At 46.5% G+C, this 19,868-nt stretch overlaps 1 protein-coding gene across 1 annotated transcript; it reads left to right on the top strand.

Moving 5' to 3' along the window:
- The first annotated feature begins 1,457 nt into the window (after positions 1–1,457).
- On the top strand, positions 1,458–19,576 carry LOC126267753 (basic proline-rich protein-like). Its single transcript, XM_049973056.1, has 4 exons — positions 1,458–1,476; positions 2,826–3,768; positions 3,810–4,959; positions 19,460–19,576. Exons 1-4 carry the CDS (start codon positions 1,458–1,460, stop codon positions 19,574–19,576), a joined length of 2,229 nt encoding a protein of 742 aa, XP_049829013.1.
- The last annotated feature ends 292 nt before the right edge of the window (positions 19,577–19,868 follow it).

Here is a 19,868-nt window from a genome sequence, read left to right as displayed (position 1 = left end):
TGTGACGCTTTCTATGTGGGAATGACCAGCAACAAACTGTCCATTCGCATGAATGGACACAGGCAGACAGTGTTTGTTGGTAATGAGGATCACCCTGTGGCTAAACATGCCTTGATGCACGGCCAGCACATCTTGGCACAGTGTTACACCGTCCCGAGTTATGTGGATACTTCCCACCAACACCAACCTATCCGAACTCCGGAGATGGGAACTCGCCCTTCAGTATATCCTCTCTTCTCGATATCCGCCAGGCCTCAACCTCCGCTAATTTCAAGTTGCCGCCGCTCATACCTCACCTGTCTTTCAACAACTTCTTTGCCTCTGTGCTTCCGCCTCGACTGACATCTCTGCCCTTACTCTTTGCCTTTAAATATGTCTGCTTGTGTCTTCCTTTTTTCCCCCTAAGGGAAGTCTTTCCACTCCCAGGATTGGAATGACTCCTTACCCTCTCCCTTAAAACCCACATCCTTTCGTCTTTCCCTCTCCTTCCTGAAGAAGCAACCATCGGTTGCGAAAGCTAGCAATTCTGTGTGTGTGTTTGTGTGTTTTGTTCATGTGCCTGTCTGCCGGCGCTTTCCCGCTTGGTAAGTCTTGGAATCTTTGTTTTTAATATATTTTTCCCATGTGGAAGTTTCTTTCTATTTTATTTACATCATCATTGGCAATATATATTTTCAGATACACTGACTGATCTCTGTCTCTACCTACAAATGTGGTGGACAGACAAAAACTGCCATGTAACATTATAAATTACATCACATGCATATATGTTGACTATGGTGTGACAAACAGAAAAATAAGATACAATTACCAGTGGTTAACTCCTGTGTTTGTACAAATAGTTCCATTGCTAACTAATAATTCTAGTCATGAAGTACAAGATTTTCTTTTTAATATTTATTTTCTAAGAAAAATAATGAAATGTTTTTGTTGTAATATTCCACTACTTTGTAGTACACAGCTAACCGATTGTTACCAGCATCCTGCTTCCAAATTCCATGTTTGTTAATCCAAGGTTTGGAATGACAATTCCTTCCCTTCATCAACTGTGCAATGTATTTTTCTATTTCCTACATGTCAAGTTGATTGATGAAATAACTGCTCACAAGTTGCAGAAGCTAAAAATTGAACTACAGTTTAACGTTGTGTATTTTTCAATTACTTGGGGACAGCAAGAGGTAAATAGACATTCTCTCGCTCTTATACAGCAGTATTATTGTACTTGGGTTTCTATTTTGAGTTAGATAAAACTTTAAAAAAGTATGAAACTCCCGGAACTCTTTCTACAATGTTGTTCACTACTTGTTAGTGATACTTGAACCTTAATTCCTGCATGCAATGACAGGAAAAGGTGTCAATCTATAAAAGCCGATTGCCACTGTGTACAACTGTCTACAGAATATAAGGCTTTGTGGCCTGACGGAGTTAGTTTAAACAAACAGAAATGAAAACCAACCATGGCTGTTAATGCTAATGGTCGGTGAAACGTCCAGTGAACATTCATTCTTAGGCTTATACTTTTGCATTTCTAAAAACTTACGTTGGAAAGTAATGGGACACTACGGCTGTTATATTTTCTGAGAACATGGTGCTGTACTGTATGGCTTAAAGGTAATGTCATCCTCCTGGGTAAAATAATTACCTATTTGGATATCCCAGCACGGAGTACATAGCAAAATTGTATCGTCAGAAGAAACAGAACTGGTATTCTTTTGGTCAGTGTGTGGCTTTGAGGTGGGTTAGAGAATTAAAAAAGAGAAATTAATAACTACAATGGAAATGCCTGGGTGGAATAATAAATAAGATAAGGGAAAGGTAACTGGTCAGATATACTGTACCAATGTGTGGCACATAGAAACTCTAACAGAAAACAATATTTAAACTAGCTTTCAAGCTTTTGAACTATTTCTAGCAAAAGTGTTCACACACACACACACACACACACACACACACACACACACGAGAGAGGCACACGCATACTCCTGTCATTGCAGTGAGACTGATTACTGAGTACTGAGAGTTGAGTTGCTTGGATGGATGGAAATGAGGAGGAGAGAGGGAAGGATGCTCAAGGCAAGTGGGTGTAGTGGTTCGGGAATAGTGTAAGCTAGGTCTTTCATGAGATGACTCAGCGACTGCACAACAAGGACGAGGAATTCTGGAGGAGGAGCACATAGGGTATGGAGAAAGGGACATAGTAAGGCAGGAAAGAAGGGGAAGGTGCAAATGAAGAGGGAGAGGCATGCAAAATGTGGAGGAGATAGTCTGCATGGAGGGTAGGGAGATGGAGGCCTAGTGGGGAGGAAGTGGGAGGGGGAGCAGGGGGAGGGGGGGGGGTGAGTGTTGGGAGATAGCAGAGCACGATTTGCAGCAGACACTTCACTATATGAGTTTCTGGGATACTCTCTTCTAGCACTAATTTCTTTGAAGTATGCATGTGGGAATACTCTCTCCATCATTACCTGGACTCCTGTAATTCATGTGACCTAAACCTTTGCTAACCTGTCTCCTGCCTCACGTTATATTTTCTCTTCTCTGTTCTTTACAGACCACTTTTTCCATTCCAGTAGGTTGTGCACTGTCTTCTCTTTCCATTCTCCCTCTCTCCTGTCCAACCCCCACCCACTCAGGTTTCCCTCCCCCTCGCCACCCATGCAGGCTTCCCTCCTCCTAACTTCCACCACCCACGCAGGCTTCACTCCTCCTAACCTCCACCACCCACGCAGGCTTCCCTCCTAACCTCCACCACCCACGCAGGCTTCCCTCCTCCTAACCCCCACCACCCACGCAGGCTTCCCTCCTCCTAACCCCCACCACCCACGCAGGCTTCCCTCCTCCTAACCTCCACCACCCACGAAGGCTTCCCTCCCCCTCAACTCCACCACCCACGAAGGCTTCCCTCCCCGTCAACTCCACCACCAAGAGGCTTCCCTCCCCCTCAACTCCACCACCCAGAGGCTTCCGCCCACGGAGGCTTGCCACGCCCTCGCCCCCACCGCCCACGGAGGCTTGCCACGCCCTCGCCCCCACCGCCCACGGAGGCTTGCCACGCCCTCGCACCCACCGCCCACGGAGGCTTGCCACGCCCTCGCCCCCACCGCCCACGGAGGCTTGCCACGCCCTCGCCCCCACCGCCCACGGGGGCGTCCCTCCCCTCGCCCCCACCGCACACGGGAGCGTCCCTCCCCTCGCCCCCACCGCACACGGGGGCGTCCCTCCCCTCGCCCCCACCGCACACGGGGGCGTCCCTCCCCTCGCCCCCACCGCCCACGGGGGCGTCCCTCCCCTCGCCCCCACCGCCCACGGGGGCGTCCCTCCCGTCGCCCCCACCGCCCACGGGGGCGTCCCTCCCGTCGCCCCCACCGCCCACGGGGGCGTCCCTCCCCTCGCCCCCACCGCCCACGGGGGCGTCCCTCCCCTCGCCCCCACCGCCCACGGGGGCGTCCCTCCCCTCGCCCCCACCGCCCACGGGGGCGTCCCTCCCCTCGCCCCCACCGCCCACGGAGGCTTGCCACGCCCTCGCCCCCACCGCCCACGGAGGCTTGCCACGCCCTCGCCCCCACCGCCCACGGAGGCTTGCCACGCCCTCGCCCCCACCGCCCACGGAGGCTTGCCACGCCCTCGCCCCCACCGCCCACGGAGGCTTGCCACGCCCTCGCCCCCACCGCCCACGGAGGCTTGCCACGCCCTCGCCCCCACCGCCCACGGAGGCTTGCCACGCCCTCGCCCCCACCGCCCACGGAGGCTTGCCACGCCCTCGCCCCCACCGCCCACGGAGGCTTGCCACGCCCTCGCCCCCACCGCCCAAGGAGGCTTGCCACGCCCTCGCCCCCACCGCACACGGAGGCTTGCCACGCCCTCGCCCCCACCGCACACGGGGGCGTCCCTCCCCTCGCCCCCACCGCCCACGGGGGCGTCCCTCCCCTCGCCCCCACCGCCCACGGGGGCGTCCCTCCCCTCGCCCCCACCGCCCACGGGGGCGTCCCTCCCCTCGCCCCCACCGCCCACGGGGGCGTCCCTCCCCTCGCCCCCACCGCCCACGGGGGCGTCCCTCCCCTCGCCCCCACCGCCCACGGGGGCGTCCCTCCCCTCGCCCCCACCGCCCACGGGGGCGTCCCTCCCCTCGCCCCCACCGCCCACGGGGGCGTCCCTCCCCTCGCCCCCACCGCCCACGGGGGCGTCCCTCCCCTCGCCCCCACCGCCCACGGGGGCGTCCCTCCCCTCGCCCCCACCGCCCACGGGGGCGTCCCTCCCCTCGCCCCCACCGCCCACGGGGGCGTCCCTCCCCTCGCCCCCACCGCCCACGGTGGCGTCCCTCCCCTCGCCCCCACCGCCCACGGTGGCGTCCCTCCCCTCGCCCCCACCGCCCACGGTGGCGTCCCTCCCCTCGCCCCCACCGCCCACGGTGGCGTCCCTCCCCTCACCCCCAATGCCCACGGGCCCGACCCTCCCCTCACCCCCAATGCCCACGGGGGCGTCCCTCCCCTAACCCCTACCGCCCACGGGGGCGTCCCTCCCCTAACCCCTACCGCCCACGGGAGCATCAAACCCCTCGCCCCCACCGCCCACGGGGGCGTCCCTCCACTCCCCTCGCCCCCACCGCCCACAGGGCGTCCCTCCCCTCCCCTCGCCCCCACCGCCCACCGGGCGTCCCTCCCCTCCCCTCGCCCCCACCGCCCACCGGGCGTCCCTCCCCTCCCCTCGCCCCCACCGCCCACCGGGCGTCCCTCCCCTCCCCTCGCCCCCACCGCCCACCGGGCGTCCCTCCCCTCCCCTCGCCCCCACCGCCCACCGGGGCGTCCCTCCCCTCCCCTCGCCCCAACCCTCATGGGGGCGTCCCTCCCCTCCCCTCGCCCCAACCCTCATGGGGGCGTCCCTCCCCTCTCCCCCACCACCCACGGGGGCGTCGCTCCCCTCACCCCCACCTCCCACGGGGGCGTCGCTCCCCTCACCCCCAATGTCCACGGGGGCGTCCCTCCCCTAACCCCTACTGCCCAGGGGAGCATCAATCCCCTCACCCACACCACCCACGGGGGCGTCCCTCCCCTCACCCCCACCACCTCACCCTCACCACCTATGGAGGCTTCACTCCCCCTCCCTCTCAATCTCATCACCCACATAAAGTTCCTTCCCCCTCACCCCCCACCACCTATTTTCCAACCCCCCTACTCTCCCCCTTCTCTCTGCGCCTCCTACCTCACTACCGACCTCTCACCCTCTTCTCCCCCATTACTCTTTCCCCCTGGCACCTTCCCCCCGCCTCCCCCCCCGCCTCCCCCCCCCGCCTCCCCCCCCCGCCTCCCCCCCCGCCTCCCCCCAGCCTCCCCCCGCCTCCCCCTCGCCTCCTTCCCCCTCGCCTCCTTCCCCCTCGCCTCCTTCCCCCTCGCCTCCTTCCCCCTCGCCTCCTTCCCCCCGCCTCCTTCCCCCCGCCTCCTTCCCCCCGCCTCCTTCCCCCCGCCTCCTTCCCCCCGCCTCCTTCCCCCCCGCCTCCTTCCCCCCCGCCTCCTTCCCCCCCGCCTCCTTCCCCCCCGCCTCCTTCCCCCCGCCTCCTTCCCCCCCGCCTCCTTCCCCTCATGTGCCCTACACTCTGTGAACCCCTTTCATCTTGTTGTGCACCTGCTAAGTTATCTGTTTAAAGACCTGCCTCAAACTATCTCACTACCCCTCCTTGCCTTCGGAACCCTTCCGTATCTCCCACCACCTTTATTTGCCTAGGTAGCTGCTCTCAAAAATCAATCAATAGCTAGTCTCGTCACAGGACTGTGCCTCGTGGTGTCATTGTTGTTGCCTATATGTACCTTCTCTAGAAAAACAGCAGGCACTCAAAGCTAGTGCAAATAGTGATTGCTGTTACATGTTTCTATGCTAAATGCATCAGTGAGATATAGACGAGTGGTTGCCTTCTTCTTATTTTATGTAAAAAGAAAAATGAATAGGATATGCATAAGCTACAATGAGCAGCATAATGAACACAATATTGTAGCCAAGATACATATAAACTGAATTGTACTACAGTAGTAAATGTTTAAATGCTGACTAGTTCTGCAAATGGGAAGATTGTAAAGAATATCTGATGAGAGAGTTATTCGTATGGTTAAAGGAAATGAAAAATTTTAACTGTAAAGGGGCACTGTAATTCAGTAGCAGCAAAATAAAGAGAAGAAAATATAGCAGAAGAAGGTAGACTGGGGGACAAGAATAAAACCTGCTAAAATTTTGTGCATAGCCCAAGTTAATCATTTTTAATAATTGGTTTAGGCATCACAAAAATTAGTTGTACATATGGAAGAGACATGTAGATACCAGAAGTTTTCTATAGATAATTTAATGCTAGGACAAATTTTGAAACCCAATTTTAAATTGCACAATAATTATAGAGCATTTTCATTTGTTACCATTATTTATTGGCTGTGAAATGCAGATTAAAAGACGAAATTGCAGAAAGGTCGTATGTTAAGGAGATGAGACCTGGATAAGTTAAAAGAACTGTAGAGGTTTTCAAAGGGTTCATGAAGCAACAGTGGACTGTAGCTGGGGGGTGGGGGATAAAGAAACAAAGATGAATGGTTATCTTTGACAGATAAAATACTGAAGGCAGCAGAGGATGATGTGGGAAAATATGGAAAGCCCATTAGAAATTTTGGACAACATAGAATATGCTAAATTTAACTGATGCAAAAAGTGAAGCAATCAACAGGTTACAGGTGTCAAAAGATTTACGCAGCACGAAATAGCAAAGCAGGAATGGCTAGAGGAGAAATACAAAGCTGTAGAAGCATGTCTGAGTGCAGGAAAGGTTGTGGCAAGATAGAAGCCACTTGTAGAAAAAATTACTCTCCTTTGCTGAAAAAGGAAGTAACTTGAAAGACGGAAGGAATACAGTAGTGGAAAAACTATACGAAAACCTAGAGACAGCCAAATTACTCTTTTGGGGTGCAACTATACAGTCTTACTGTATTTACTACATCAAAGGGTTCTGTGGTCCAGCAGCAAGATATACTTGTGAGTGTGTTTCATATCAATAATTGTGCCAAAGTGTTTGAAGATGAAACAGTAAAAGGATTTTTCGTAATCAGTTGCAACTAAAGTAAACAACAAATACCATTGAATGGAAAATCAGTGTGAAAATATCTTGTACATTCTAGAACAAAACTGATCCCACAAGGTAAGGGAAACAACAGAAGAATGAATATAACAGGAGCCACGAACTGGCTTCAGGACATGCAGCATTTGTCGTCATTTGTATGATCATGGTAAATACAAGGAGCTGCAAATCCAAATAACGAATATTATGTAATTTCTGTTCAGGAGAGGACATTTTAATTGAATGTTGCCGCCTGGTTAAGGCAGGTAAATACGTTATTCCGTTGACTCTGCTGTTAAGAAGACAAAGCAATGTTTTCTACCGCATGTTGCTTTTCATCTGTTTACCATGTAGGACATAACGGTTACCTGCCTGAGTGAGCTAAAGCTTTTCTTCACTCTGGTGCATAGATTACAATTAATTTGCCGATGTCATTACCCACAGAAGAAAGCGTCAGACTGATTTCGCAGTCTCTTCCGTATTATAAGCTGTGTTCTTCCTTCATTGGGTACTACGAGTACTACTCGTACATATAGTTGCTGTCGCCATAAACTCGTGGCATGTGCGCACACACATTAGCGATTTCTTAAGTCGTCCCTATATAAAATGCGAAGACGAACTTCGACATCAAGTACGACAGAATTTTGCGACATCATAACGTCTGAAACATTTGCTAGCTTAGACCGTTGATAAATAGACTGCACAAGGCATCATTCCACTGAAAGTAACATCACGATCAGCTGCTAGGTGGATGCAGGCGGATTATGGACCTGATGTAACCGTAGGCTTCCGCGGCCGTTGTCAATGTCAATAAAATTCATCTGGGTTAGAGACCGCATTGTCATTTATAAAATTCCAACGTTTCGGCGTCTGTTGCAAGACGCCTTCCTCAGGGTGTGTTGCTAACTGGACCTGATGTTATTTTTTTCTTATTATACTCTGGTGTTATCAATGTTTTTATTATAATGCTGAAGTCTTGTGCAGCGTTTGGTTACACGAAAAAAATTGTCAAACACAGGAGGTGTAAGACACCCTATAACAGCTGCCTCTGGATGTTGGGGTTCTGGGTTAGATTCACTGCCAGGTTGGTAATTTTCTCTGCCCGGGAACTGTGTTGTACTCACCGTTTCGTCGTCGTCATCATCATCATCATCATCATCATCATCATCATCATTTGTGCCAGTGGCCAGATTGGCCTGTGTAAAAATTGGGCCTCTGTACGGTGTAACTCCGCTTCCTTTGGACGATAAATGAAGAATATAAAAATAGTACCCGAAAGGGATCGGTTGGTAGGACATGTTCTGAGACATCGAGGGATCACCAATTTAGTATTGGAGGGCAGCGTGGAGGGTAAAAATCGCAGAGGGAGACCAAGAGATGAATACACCAAGCAGATTCATAAGGATGTAGGCTGCAGGAGGTACTGGGAGATGAAGAAGCTTGCACAGGATAGAGTAGCATGGAGAGCTGCGTCAAACCAGTCTCAGGACTGAAGACCACAACAAAAACACCCGGAAGTCCCCAAAAATCGTTCCAAATTTCATAAAAAAGAGAAAAACAAAGTCCCTTTTGGAATAACGTTGCTTGAGTAGTAGCACGTAGCTTAGTGTTTTGAAAAAGAATTAAATAAAAAAGATAGAATCCGATTAGTTTCAAAATAAAGTCAGTAGATCGCAAAATACCGTAATTAGAAATCACGGAGTAGGACGAATGATCTCAAAGAATACTCCTTATGAGTACTCTTTGAAAATCATGTGTAATACCTAAAAAAGAGCCATGCACTGTTACTGTGTTACGAGAGTTTGCCGGAGCAAGTCGTAACTCAGCATGTGCTCGTATACGTGGGCGCGACGAGATTGTTTTTTTGAACGCTAAAGATTTGCTATCTACTACGACGCACTGAACTTGTAAGAAGTAAATCAGTAACTTCAAATAGGATATCACCTAGAATCCAGATAGTGAGAGATTCGAAAGTGTCTTAAGTTGAATATTTTCAATAAAAGACTGGACATTACCCCAAGTTAGAAACTATTAATGATGGACCGATGTAGAGACCAAACTTTGAAACGTAATTGTGAGAAAAGAATTAACTTTCATAAAATCAGTAAATGGAGTATGGAACTTACATAATATCTTGGACTGAAGTATACGTCATTAATTCCACCCAGATAGGAAAAGCTACTTCCTTACGGCAATGTTAGGATGTAAAAATTATGCAATAAACTAGCATTCAGTGTTATTACTGCGAAATAAATTGTTTCAATCCATTCAATATTGTGCACTCAGCAAATAATTATCTGTGCGACATCGATTGTTCAAGGAACGCGGCGTGCATAAGTACTCTTTGCCGCATTAACAAATTATCGCTCTGTTACGAACTATTAGGCTCTAGTAAACTGAAAAACTTTAGTGTAGATATTAGTGTTGTGTATGTACTGAAGCTATGATTAATACCGAAATAGGAACTGATATATCCCTACGTGTAGCTGTGTTTAAATACACTGGTGAGGACGTAATTGCTTGACCTGATCGAGACAAATAATACGGACTCGGTGGGATTTAAGCGCAGCCCAAATAGATTTTTATATAACGTCAATATATACAGCCCTGCCGGCCGAGCGGTACTAGGCGCTTCGGTCTGGAACCGCGCGACCGCTACGGTCGCAGGTTCGAATCCTGCCTCGGGCATGGATGTGTGTTATGTCCGTAGGTTAGTTAGGTTTAGTAGTTTGAGTTCTAGGGGACCGATGACCTCAGATGTTTAGTCCCATAGTGCTCAGAGCCATTTGAATCAATTTTTTACAGCTCTACTGCTAGTTAGCCAGACCGCGACGTTATAATGAACGCTGATGACCGCGCAGTTGAGTGCCCCACAAAACCAGACATCGTCATCACTGTGTATATAGTACCACCCATCATGTCCATGTTATTTCCGTTATCGTAAGACTGTCCCTGGCAATCTGCAAGTGGTATGCCAATGTTCTGTACCTTCTGAAGTAACAATTCTGATATACCTTTTCCAGTTGTGTCATTCACTTCGGGAAAAAAAAGAAAAAAATTCTTCTTTTGCAGCTGGTTTGGAAAACACATCTATCACTCTTAAAACCACGCTTAGTTGCTCCTTGAGACTTAAATCTGGTGTACAGTCCAATATTCTCGAATAATATTTGAGTATGGTATTCTTCATGATAGACATGATCTCATCAGAAATTATGTTGATGTTTTCATGTTGTATGAACTTACTTGAGTAAGTAACGAGTCTTCCAGGTCTAGACACACGGTTATTATCATCATTTAATACGGGATCGAACTTGGCCCGTTGATACTACTTACCCTAAAAAGTTTCCCTTACGCAGATTTTCCAACATTTCATGGCAGCTCTTAATCGAAGATTTTTCTTGGCAAAGGAACATACCGTGCATAACAACCGTAACAAAACCAATGTTCACGTCTTTTCTTCCTGATCAGTTTGGTGTTGAGTTGATTGATACATTAATTTTAACTTTCTGCAAAATCTCTTTCCACTTGCACATTTCAATAATGTGGTTCCGGTACAGTTTGTAGAGAATTTTTGACAAGCATTGCCAGTCTCTCACACCATTGCAAGTGAGAAAGTCAGCACTCGAACCGAGCAAGTTTCAATAAAAGCAACACAGGCCATCTTTTGTTCTAGAATATAAAAAAAAGCACGTTCGCTTACCTTTTTCATTATTTGAGAGATGATGGAAGCAATGAAAAACTGTAAAACACCTTCTTGTCTTGCTATCCACAGAAAAATTTACATTTCTTAAGTGATGTCTTGAAGACCTTTCTGAATTGCTCTTATCCCAAAATTATCATTTTTAATATCTAGCCGGGTTCCTGGATCGCTAAGATCACTGACGGCTTGAAAGCTGTTACCATTCTTAGGCGATTTTTTTTCTTCTTGGTGATGTTGGCTTGCTCCGGTTTCTTCTACGGTAACGCCATTCAAAGTTATTTCGCTAGTGGAATAGTTTTATCAACCATTAGTTATCATTGCACAAAAGATACGATTCTTCAGCCTTATCAATTGATGAAGCTTTAGGCCGTCCTCAGAATGAGTGACTGAAAATCAACACAACCGGCAGGTGATCTAAATCGGCAACTGGTTGGTGACTAGCTGGCAACGCAGTTCCGCGCATGGGACAACTCAGATATGAACTGTATTGCCGTATGCGAGTGCGGAGGAAAGGAATCGTTGATTGTCGTACCCGAAGAAACCACAGGTCTTACGTAGCAGCCAAGGAGCTGTAACAGACGTATTCGAAATTCATAGCTTTTTATAGAACTACTGAACAGTGCTACAGTGATCTGTCACAGTTGATTTCTTCCACAATAACGCATTGTTACTTTTATTTGGAAAACCTAAATAGCCCGAGAGTTATGTACATGGAAATGTCAATGGGGTTGTGCTCATTAAATCATTTGTATGTGAACACCATTGTATTTACAAGTACCGGAGATTTGTAGCTTTCCACTGTTCGATTACACTTGGCAATGTAATTTTACAGAACAACAAAGGCTGCTAATCACAGAAAATTATTTACAACTTTTTGTACATTTGCTTCGATTGATGTACCGGTAATTTTATTTTAACAATAGATGTGCAATACTTTTCCTGGGCAAGATAAGTCCATTTAGGCTTTAATTTGAGGAAGAAATTTTTTGAGAATGTGCATTTGGAGTACAGCTTCGTATGGTAGTGGAGTGTGGATTGTAGAAAACTGGAACAGAGAAGAATTGAAGCATCTAGGATTGGGTGATACAGACGAATGTTGAAAATTAGATGGACTGATAAGGTAAGGAATGAGGTGGTTCTCTGTAGAGTCGGCGAGGAAACGAATATAAGCAGAACATTGACAAGACAAAAAGGACATGATGATATGACATCTATTAAGACATTAGGGATTAACTTCCATGATCCTATGGGGAGCTAAAGAGGGTGAAAACTTTAGAGGAAGAGAGAGAGATTGGAATACATCCAGCAAATAATGACATATGTTGCAGTTGTTACTCTGAGATGAAAAGGTTGGCACAAGAGATGAATTCGTTGTGCGCTGAATCAAACCAGTCAGAAAAGACACGTCATATGAAATTCTTTACCTACTTCACACCCTGTTTGTGTGTGTTTGTGTTTGTGTGTGTGTGTGTGTGTGTGTGTGTGTGTGTGTGTGTGTGTGTGTGTGTGTGTGTGTCAAATCTATCCTGCAATATCCTGGGAGCTTGTAGTTGTTTTAAGTAGGACGTTTTTCGACTTCCCAAGCAACAACACATCACTTACAATACGTGCGCCGAGTCACTGGCAAATGGTTGGAAACGCGTTGTAAGTGACTGACTGGTGAGTTGCTCTGCAGTCGCATTATCTGCGATATTGTGTTTGACTACACACGAAGTGATTTGCTACTGACTCGTTACCGAGTAACGTCGCGTTGCTTATGAGTCGCTCCGTGTTTCGAAGGCCTGAGTAACGAGACATTCTTTCAGATCGCATATTACATTCACAGGAACTCTGTCAGTTTGGTTTAAAAATTTAGTTAACGAATCCTTTTGCTGGAACTGCTCTCTTAGAATGTTACCTCTAGGTGCGTTCTCTCTCTCTCTCTCTCTCTCTCTCTCTCTCTCTCTCTCTCTCTCTCTCTCTCTTTCTCTCTTTCTCTCTCTCTTTTTCCACTTGACGAGTACTCGCGATCCATATGACACTCCTGCATAAAACAAATCACAGGATCCGACAACACCACCGTGGTGGTCAGCGACATCAAACGTTTCTGGTATTTCTGCATACGCAGGCGGCCATCTGGGAAAGAAATGAAAGTGAATATTGTTGTTCATGTGGAGAACGACTGCCATGGCATTCATCAGAGTTCCCCAGATTAAGGAAAAGCAGTATCGACAATGAAATTGGTCTTTACAGCCGGGCTAGTGCGAATGCATCTCATTAACATTCTAAATTTCAAGTTTCCTTGTTCTTTTATCAGGAAACTAGGGTGTTCATTAAATGACAAATTTTCACACGCATCGGGGCATGGTCCTCTTAAAGTTGGAGCCCCCTTCCCCCTTGCTTCTGCGGCTATTGCGTTAGGGTGAGACCGGCCCTACTTGTTGGCACATGACAAAGCGGAAGCAAATAGTGTCATGTTTGCCACACCTCAGGGGGCGACAAGTTCGCTGCCTGTAAGCAAAATGGGTGACACCCACCTTTACAGTGTCCGCTGCTACTGTACACGAAAACCAATGCTAATGTGTCAGCTGAGAGTGTTTGCATATGGTTCCCAAAGTAGCATTGCATGCAGGTCCTATGGTACCAAAACCTACTGGACACGCCTGTGTAGTAGGATGAAGCATTCTCCTCCCCCCCCCCCCCTGCCCCCATCCCCGCAAAGGACAGATGGTTGCTCTATCTCGATGTTTGAGTCATCAGCATTTGTCGGAGGTGATATCCCCGGTCTGTCACTCTTGATCTCTATTGGGATGGATTCAGCTATCGTGACAGTCTCGCTGTCCTGGATGATGGTGTCGCATTGATTTGTTTCAGCTGTAGCAGTGGATGAAGCAATAAAGAGCTCGGCTGTGGCATCCCTGGAACAGAAAGACAGACTAAATCGTTAGAGGAGTCACCTGGGCTGCTGCGTGTGTGTAGCTGGTTAATATACACGTGGTTTTATTACTGGTCTTGTAACAAGACTTCTACCATGGCCCTGCCCAAGTGATATATAATCAATACTGGGCCAACAATCAGTTACCCTGGGTAAAAACCGTCATCCACACATTGGCTTGAAACTGGTAATGGCGTGGCTGCAACTATGGTAGGGGTGGTTGTCGGCTTCTGACTATACTATAGAGAACTTGGTTCTTTTGGTGGTGTGATGATGCAATTATTCTGATAGACTAGCCACATCTTACAGAATGGAATGGTATGACAAAAGGAACAGAGTGAGTGCATCATTGACACTGTAGCTTTGCCACAGCTTTTCCGTTTGAGATTTAAAAGTTCATGTGAAGTGTCCTGTCGTGTTTAAAGCCAGGTGAATGAAGCTGTCTGCACATGTTGAATGCAGCTGGACTCACAAACATGTTGAAAATCTGCGAAGATAAAGTATGGCCCGTTGTCAGTGAAGATTGTTGCCAGAAGACCTTCAGTCTACAAATTCCTAGCCAATCCTTGAATGGTCTCGGCCATTGCCCTAGATCTTACACTGACACAGAAGAGACTTTAAGCATACACAAGTATGTGCCATCAAGTCTCCATGAATGGGCCTGGATCAAGGCTGCGCTGTCTGAGGGCGTGAAAAATAGTTCCATGCAGGAGCACCATGATTCTGCTGGCATTGGCGACAATGTGCAAGTGAACATTCAACATCTTTATCTAATCCTCTCCAATAAACGTGTTTCAGGGCATACATTTTGTTAATACCATTTCCCAGTGATCCTGAAGCAGTAAGTCAAGATGTGTTGCTGCAGAAATTTTGGAATGTTCACTCTTGCCTTCACATTTTCTCTTTGTAGATGAGAACCCTCTAAAACACAGAAAGTTTGTGGCAGCAGTACCATTAAGTTGCCACATCTTGGTTGCTAAGGAGTTCCCGATCCATGGGCCACCATGTTGAACATACATCAGTGCTTTTCATAGTACTGTGTCCTCTGGAAGCAGCTTGATTATTGACTTGGTGTGGATTGGGAACTGCATGACACCTGCTGAAGATCAATGTCCATGTGAAAACATAGTGCATTCTCAAAACTCATGTACTGTCCAGGTAACAGTGGAGAAAGAGCATTGGCATTGGCGTGCTGTGTCGTGGAGCAATAGTGAATGTAGTAAGTACAAGTAGACAAAAACTTGGCTCAACACTGGAGAAGTCTTGTTGTTTCCTGGGGCATACACACTATTATGTTTAAAAGGGAACATCTGTGACTTGTAATCAGTAAGTAAAATGAACTGCTGCCTGTGGACATAATCATGAAACTTATGTAAGGCAAAACTTATGATCAAGGCCTCGTTTTCAATCTGGTTTTATTTCGTTGTGCTGTAGTCAAGGTTTTGGACAAGAAAGTTATGAGGAATTCTCCTCCATTTACTTTTTGATAGAGAACCACTCCCAGCGTCGGTTGCAACAATAAGCGATGTTTCTGGATCTTATGCTAACGAGTATGTTAGTTGGAGTAGAGCTCGATTAAGGTATTGGAAAGCTTTTCGGCAATAGGGTATGTGTTGATGTGTACCTGGGCGTTCACTGTCGACTTGAAATCTTCGGTTTTTAAACAAAAAAAACTTGGGGTGAACCACGAACTGTTAGTCACTGGCATGAGAACCCCTTCATCCTGTAACCATTGGAGCTATAACCGCAGCTTGTCCCTGAAAGGAAATTGCCCATTCCGTGCCATACAAAAGTTGGGAAGCACCAATGGTCGCAACGTGATGTGCGCCTCCTAATTGGTAACCAAGTTTTCTGACAATTAAATATGAAGGCATATTTTATAAGTAGGTCGTGTAGATGAGTGCTGGGTGAGGAAGGCCATAGATTACATTAGATAAGTTTTTCGTTCCATAGATCCGTGTTGAGGAGATCTTCGTGGATGTGGAACATGTCACTTTTTTTTAAAGCTGAAATAACAATACTAATAGTATGAATATATACAATACATCATTTGTTTCTATTACAAAATTCGTCAATGGAGTAGAAGGAGTTGGCCACTAGTAAGTCTTTCAGGCTCCTTTTAAACTGATCTTTATTTGTAACTAAATTTTTTATGTTTGCTGGCAAATTATTGAAGATGAGTGTTCCTGAGTAGTGGACCCCTTTTTGAACTAAAGTAAGTGCTTTTAAGTCCTTGTGCAGATCATTTTTGTTCCTGGTATTGTATGTATGAACTGAGCTGTTTGTTGGAAAAAGAGATATATTATTTAGGACAAATTTCATTAAGATGTAAATATATTGAGAGGCAGTAGTTAGTATACCCAGTTCTTTGAAGAGGTTTCTACAAGATGTTCGTGGATTTACTCCGCAAATAATACATATTACACGCTTTTGGACTCTGAAAACTTTTGTTTGACTTGAAGAGTTACCCCAAAATATTATACCATATGAAATTATAGAATGAAAGTACGCAAGATTTCTCACTTTTATGTCGCCAATGTCTGCTAACACTCGAATTGCAAATACAGACTTGTTAAGGCGTTTCTGCACTTCTGTGGTGTGCTCCTCCCAACTGAATTTATTATCAAGTTGTAATCCCAGGAATTTAAGACTGTCAACCTCTTCCATCTGCTCTTCTTCGTACTTTATGCATATGCTGGGTGGAAACCTCTTACAGGTTCTGAATAGCATATAGTGAGTGTTTTCGAAGTTTAATGTCAGTGAGTTGGCTTTAAACCATTTATTAATATCCATGAAAATATCATTAGCAGATCTTTCTAGAACTACACTCGACAAACTATTTATTGCAATACTTGTGTCATCTGCAAACAAAACGAACTCTGATTCTGGCAGTGTAACTGACGAGATATCATTAATGTACACAAGAAAAAGCAATGGCCCTACGATGGATCGTTGTGGGACACCACATGTAATTTCTTCCCATTCTGATGATGACTGATGACTTAATTCACTAGTCCCTTGCACTGACACCCTTTGTTTCCTGTTAGCGAGGTATGACTTGAACCATTTCGCAGCACTGCCTGTGACACCATAGAATTCTAATTTATTTAAAAGGATGTTGTGGTCGAATGCCTTTGACAAATCACAGAAAATACCTGCTGCTTGTAACTTGTTATTTAATGAATTAAATACATTTTCACTGTAGGTGTAAATAGCCTTTTCGATATCAGAACCCTTCAGAAACCCAAACTGTGTTCTTGATAATATGTTATTTGTGGTCAGATGGTTGAGAAGCTGCCTGTACATTACTTTTTCGAAAATTTTTGAATATGCTGATGAATAGAATTGTGCACTTCCAAGTCTAATATGTTGTAAAAAATCCAGCCCTTAGATGTTAGTAGCTCCTTTTGTTCTAACTACAATGGAATGACTTTGAAGGGCGTCCATTTTTATGGAATTCTGTTTACAGAGCTACATTGACTTATCCAAGACGGCCGCCGAGTGAGATACTAATACAAATTTCACACAAAACGTATTTATTTAAGAGTACCAGTATATATAGTGTTAAATTTAAATTTATTTTGTTTTGTGTACTTGATGTAGTGTTTCTGTTTGTTTCACAAGTGAATATTTAACGTACCAAACGCACTTTTTCTTAAAAATGAGCCGTGTTATTCGAAATCCAGGCACTTGCGGCGATGGCTAAAATTTTGCGTGACATAAACATTGACAGTTCATTTAAGTTTTCTCTGCAGTATAAATTTCGTGAACACAAGACAGCTGCTAACATCAGTAGTGTCTGTTTTCGCCATCAAAGTGTAATTAAACGCTTGTAAATTATATTTCGCAGCACATGTTGTGTTCTTTACTAATTATGTAGGCATGATCTAGGGATCTAGGCCTAAATTTTCCGAGTTGTAAACGTTTAAAAACCTAACGAAACACTCTTGGTAACTCGAATTCTCTAAAAGTAAAGCAGCCACTAATTAATTCTTCTGTCACTATATCACTAAATCAGTAGAAAAGCAGTGGCACTGGTAGTAAACTTTTTAGTGTCGTTGAAGCGAGAAACGGCTTTTCACTGCTTTCTAGTCTGTTGTGCTGTGCGCCAGCTTGTACTGCCACGCCTACATACCAAGTTCAAGGTGTAGGCTCAGGTGACAGTAATTTATCAAACATGTGTTTATGTAATAATAGATTTATTGGCAAAAGTTGACACACTAACAAACTTACAAAAGTATTGCTTGAAATGTTCACATGCTGCGGTTGTATGACTGTGGTAAATAGCTTGAGTGGTGCATACTCTTTAGTGATCGATCGTGTAGTATGATCTTGTGGTCGCGGAGAGAGAAAGGACGTTCAAATTACCTCTCATCTCGTGGGGCACTGTTCAATTTGCAGACGCAACAGGAGGGAGCGAACCATCAGGGCCTGTTGAAACTCGTTAACATGTCAGTGGGAGCGTGCATTGTAGTTGACTTACATGGTCTGCAGCTGACAGAATCTGCGATCCATAAACATCCACATGACGTGGAGGTCCTTGAACTGGCTTTCGCTTTGTCTCTTCCATAACTGTGGGCATTTCACTGTTGCTAGGCGATGTGTGGCTGTAAATGTTCAATGCAGAGATGTCACCTCAGAGGCCACTGGCACATAAACAAGGTCTAGTTAATAAATAGTAAATATAAAAAGGGGAACAGAACGTTCATGTGGAAGAGCTGTTCATACTGCACTGAGTTCTTGCACACATGAGATCTGGAAACATAGTGTAGCAATCAATGCGCTCTCAATGTGTACAGAAGTTATAGCATGGAGACTATGGAGAGATAAGGCTTGCGTGAATCCTGATGTGAACAGGAGACCGAGAACTCGAATGGACTAACCAGGCAAATTGCGGTAGAAGTGTCTGGAGCTTGATGGGAATATGATGCAGAGACCAGCACAAGAGTCATTGCAGCCTCAATGCCTGTCATGACAGCAGGTCTAGGAGCTACAATGGGAAAACAGCCAATGAGATGGGAGGTGATGTCTGGAGCTCAATGGAGAAGACAAGATCACAGCTCGAGACAGTGTTTCAATGGCAGTCGGAAGGTGGAGTGCACGATGGATGCATTGTGTGGTGTGATGGCATTATGATGCTCAATGGGTGCCTGAAGTGCACATAGCAGCTGGCTTGTGTGGTGCAATCCTTTGGCTTTTATGGTAGGGGTGGCCATTGCGATTGTGTGGAGCAGGGTTGCGCAGCTGCCAGGGCATGGTGGGGGTAGGCTGAGGTGTATGTGTCTTCTGCAGGAGCAGGCTCTGCCTCATCAGTTGTGTGGGGTGAGTTGACCATTGACAGATCGAAGAAATGAATAGCAGCCAGGGTGGTCATGCCATTGGACCACTTCGACTCTGTCGATGGAGGATTTTATTGGCTTGCTGTTACATTCAGTCGGCAGAGTCTTTACATCGTAGGTGATCACATTGTGTGATCTGTAGTACGGCTGCCTAGGTAGTGGGTGTACTGCATCTACACACAACATAACATGAGTACAACACAGTAAGTTCTCATGAATGGATACTCTGTGAGTTCATGCTGTGTTGATGCATTTGGTGAGAAGCCAGCCATGTAACTGTGCAGACATTTTGCCAGTGGTGAGGCTGAGGCGTTTCACAGTAGTGGCACTTCCTCAATGAATTTGCTGGTGATGGCAAGCAATTGACTGTAGATGACATTTACAAGTGAAATGCTGATCTCGTACTTTGGTGTTACTCACAGGCTGAGGAGTACAAGTGGAGGTGCCTCCATCAAGGTGATGTTGTGATACATCAGAGATGCTTCCAGCACCCAATTGAACCATTCGACCATGTTATTAGACATGCTCATTCCAAGTAACCATACCCCACAGAGTCAGGTGATGTGTGAAAACAGCACGCTGTCGAACAGGTGACCATGTCCAGTTGTTACGTGACTGAGTCAGCCAAATGAAGTGACCCAGATGTTGTAGAAGGGAATGGGGACAGATAGTGCTTGCCTTGGGACAGAGGAAGTGGGTCCACAATGTCCATGTGGACATGAGTGCAGTGGCATGCCACGTTAGGGAAGGCGCCAATGGCTGCACGGGTATGTCTCCTGACTTTGACATGCTGCGTAGGTGCGTACCGATTGCCAGCAGTCTTTCCAGAGT

Source organism: Schistocerca gregaria, chromosome 4 (assembly GCF_023897955.1).
Source record: "Schistocerca gregaria isolate iqSchGreg1 chromosome 4, iqSchGreg1.2, whole genome shotgun sequence".
Classification (NCBI taxonomy): domain Eukaryota; kingdom Metazoa; phylum Arthropoda; class Insecta; order Orthoptera; family Acrididae; genus Schistocerca; species Schistocerca gregaria.
This window is presented reverse-complemented; position numbering and strand designations above follow the sequence as displayed.

What these genes read in the sequence shown, in the direction of transcription:
- LOC126267753 (XM_049973056.1), top strand. An exon ending in GCCACGCCCTCGCCCCCACC is followed by an intron (nt 3,769 to 3,809) that starts GCCCACGGAGGC and finishes CCACCGCCCAAG; the next exon opens with GAGGCTTGCCACGCCCTCGC. An exon ending in TCGCTCCCCTCACCCCCAAT is followed by an intron (nt 4,960 to 19,459) that starts GTCCACGGGGGC and finishes TGTTACTCACAG; the next exon opens with GCTGAGGAGTACAAGTGGAG.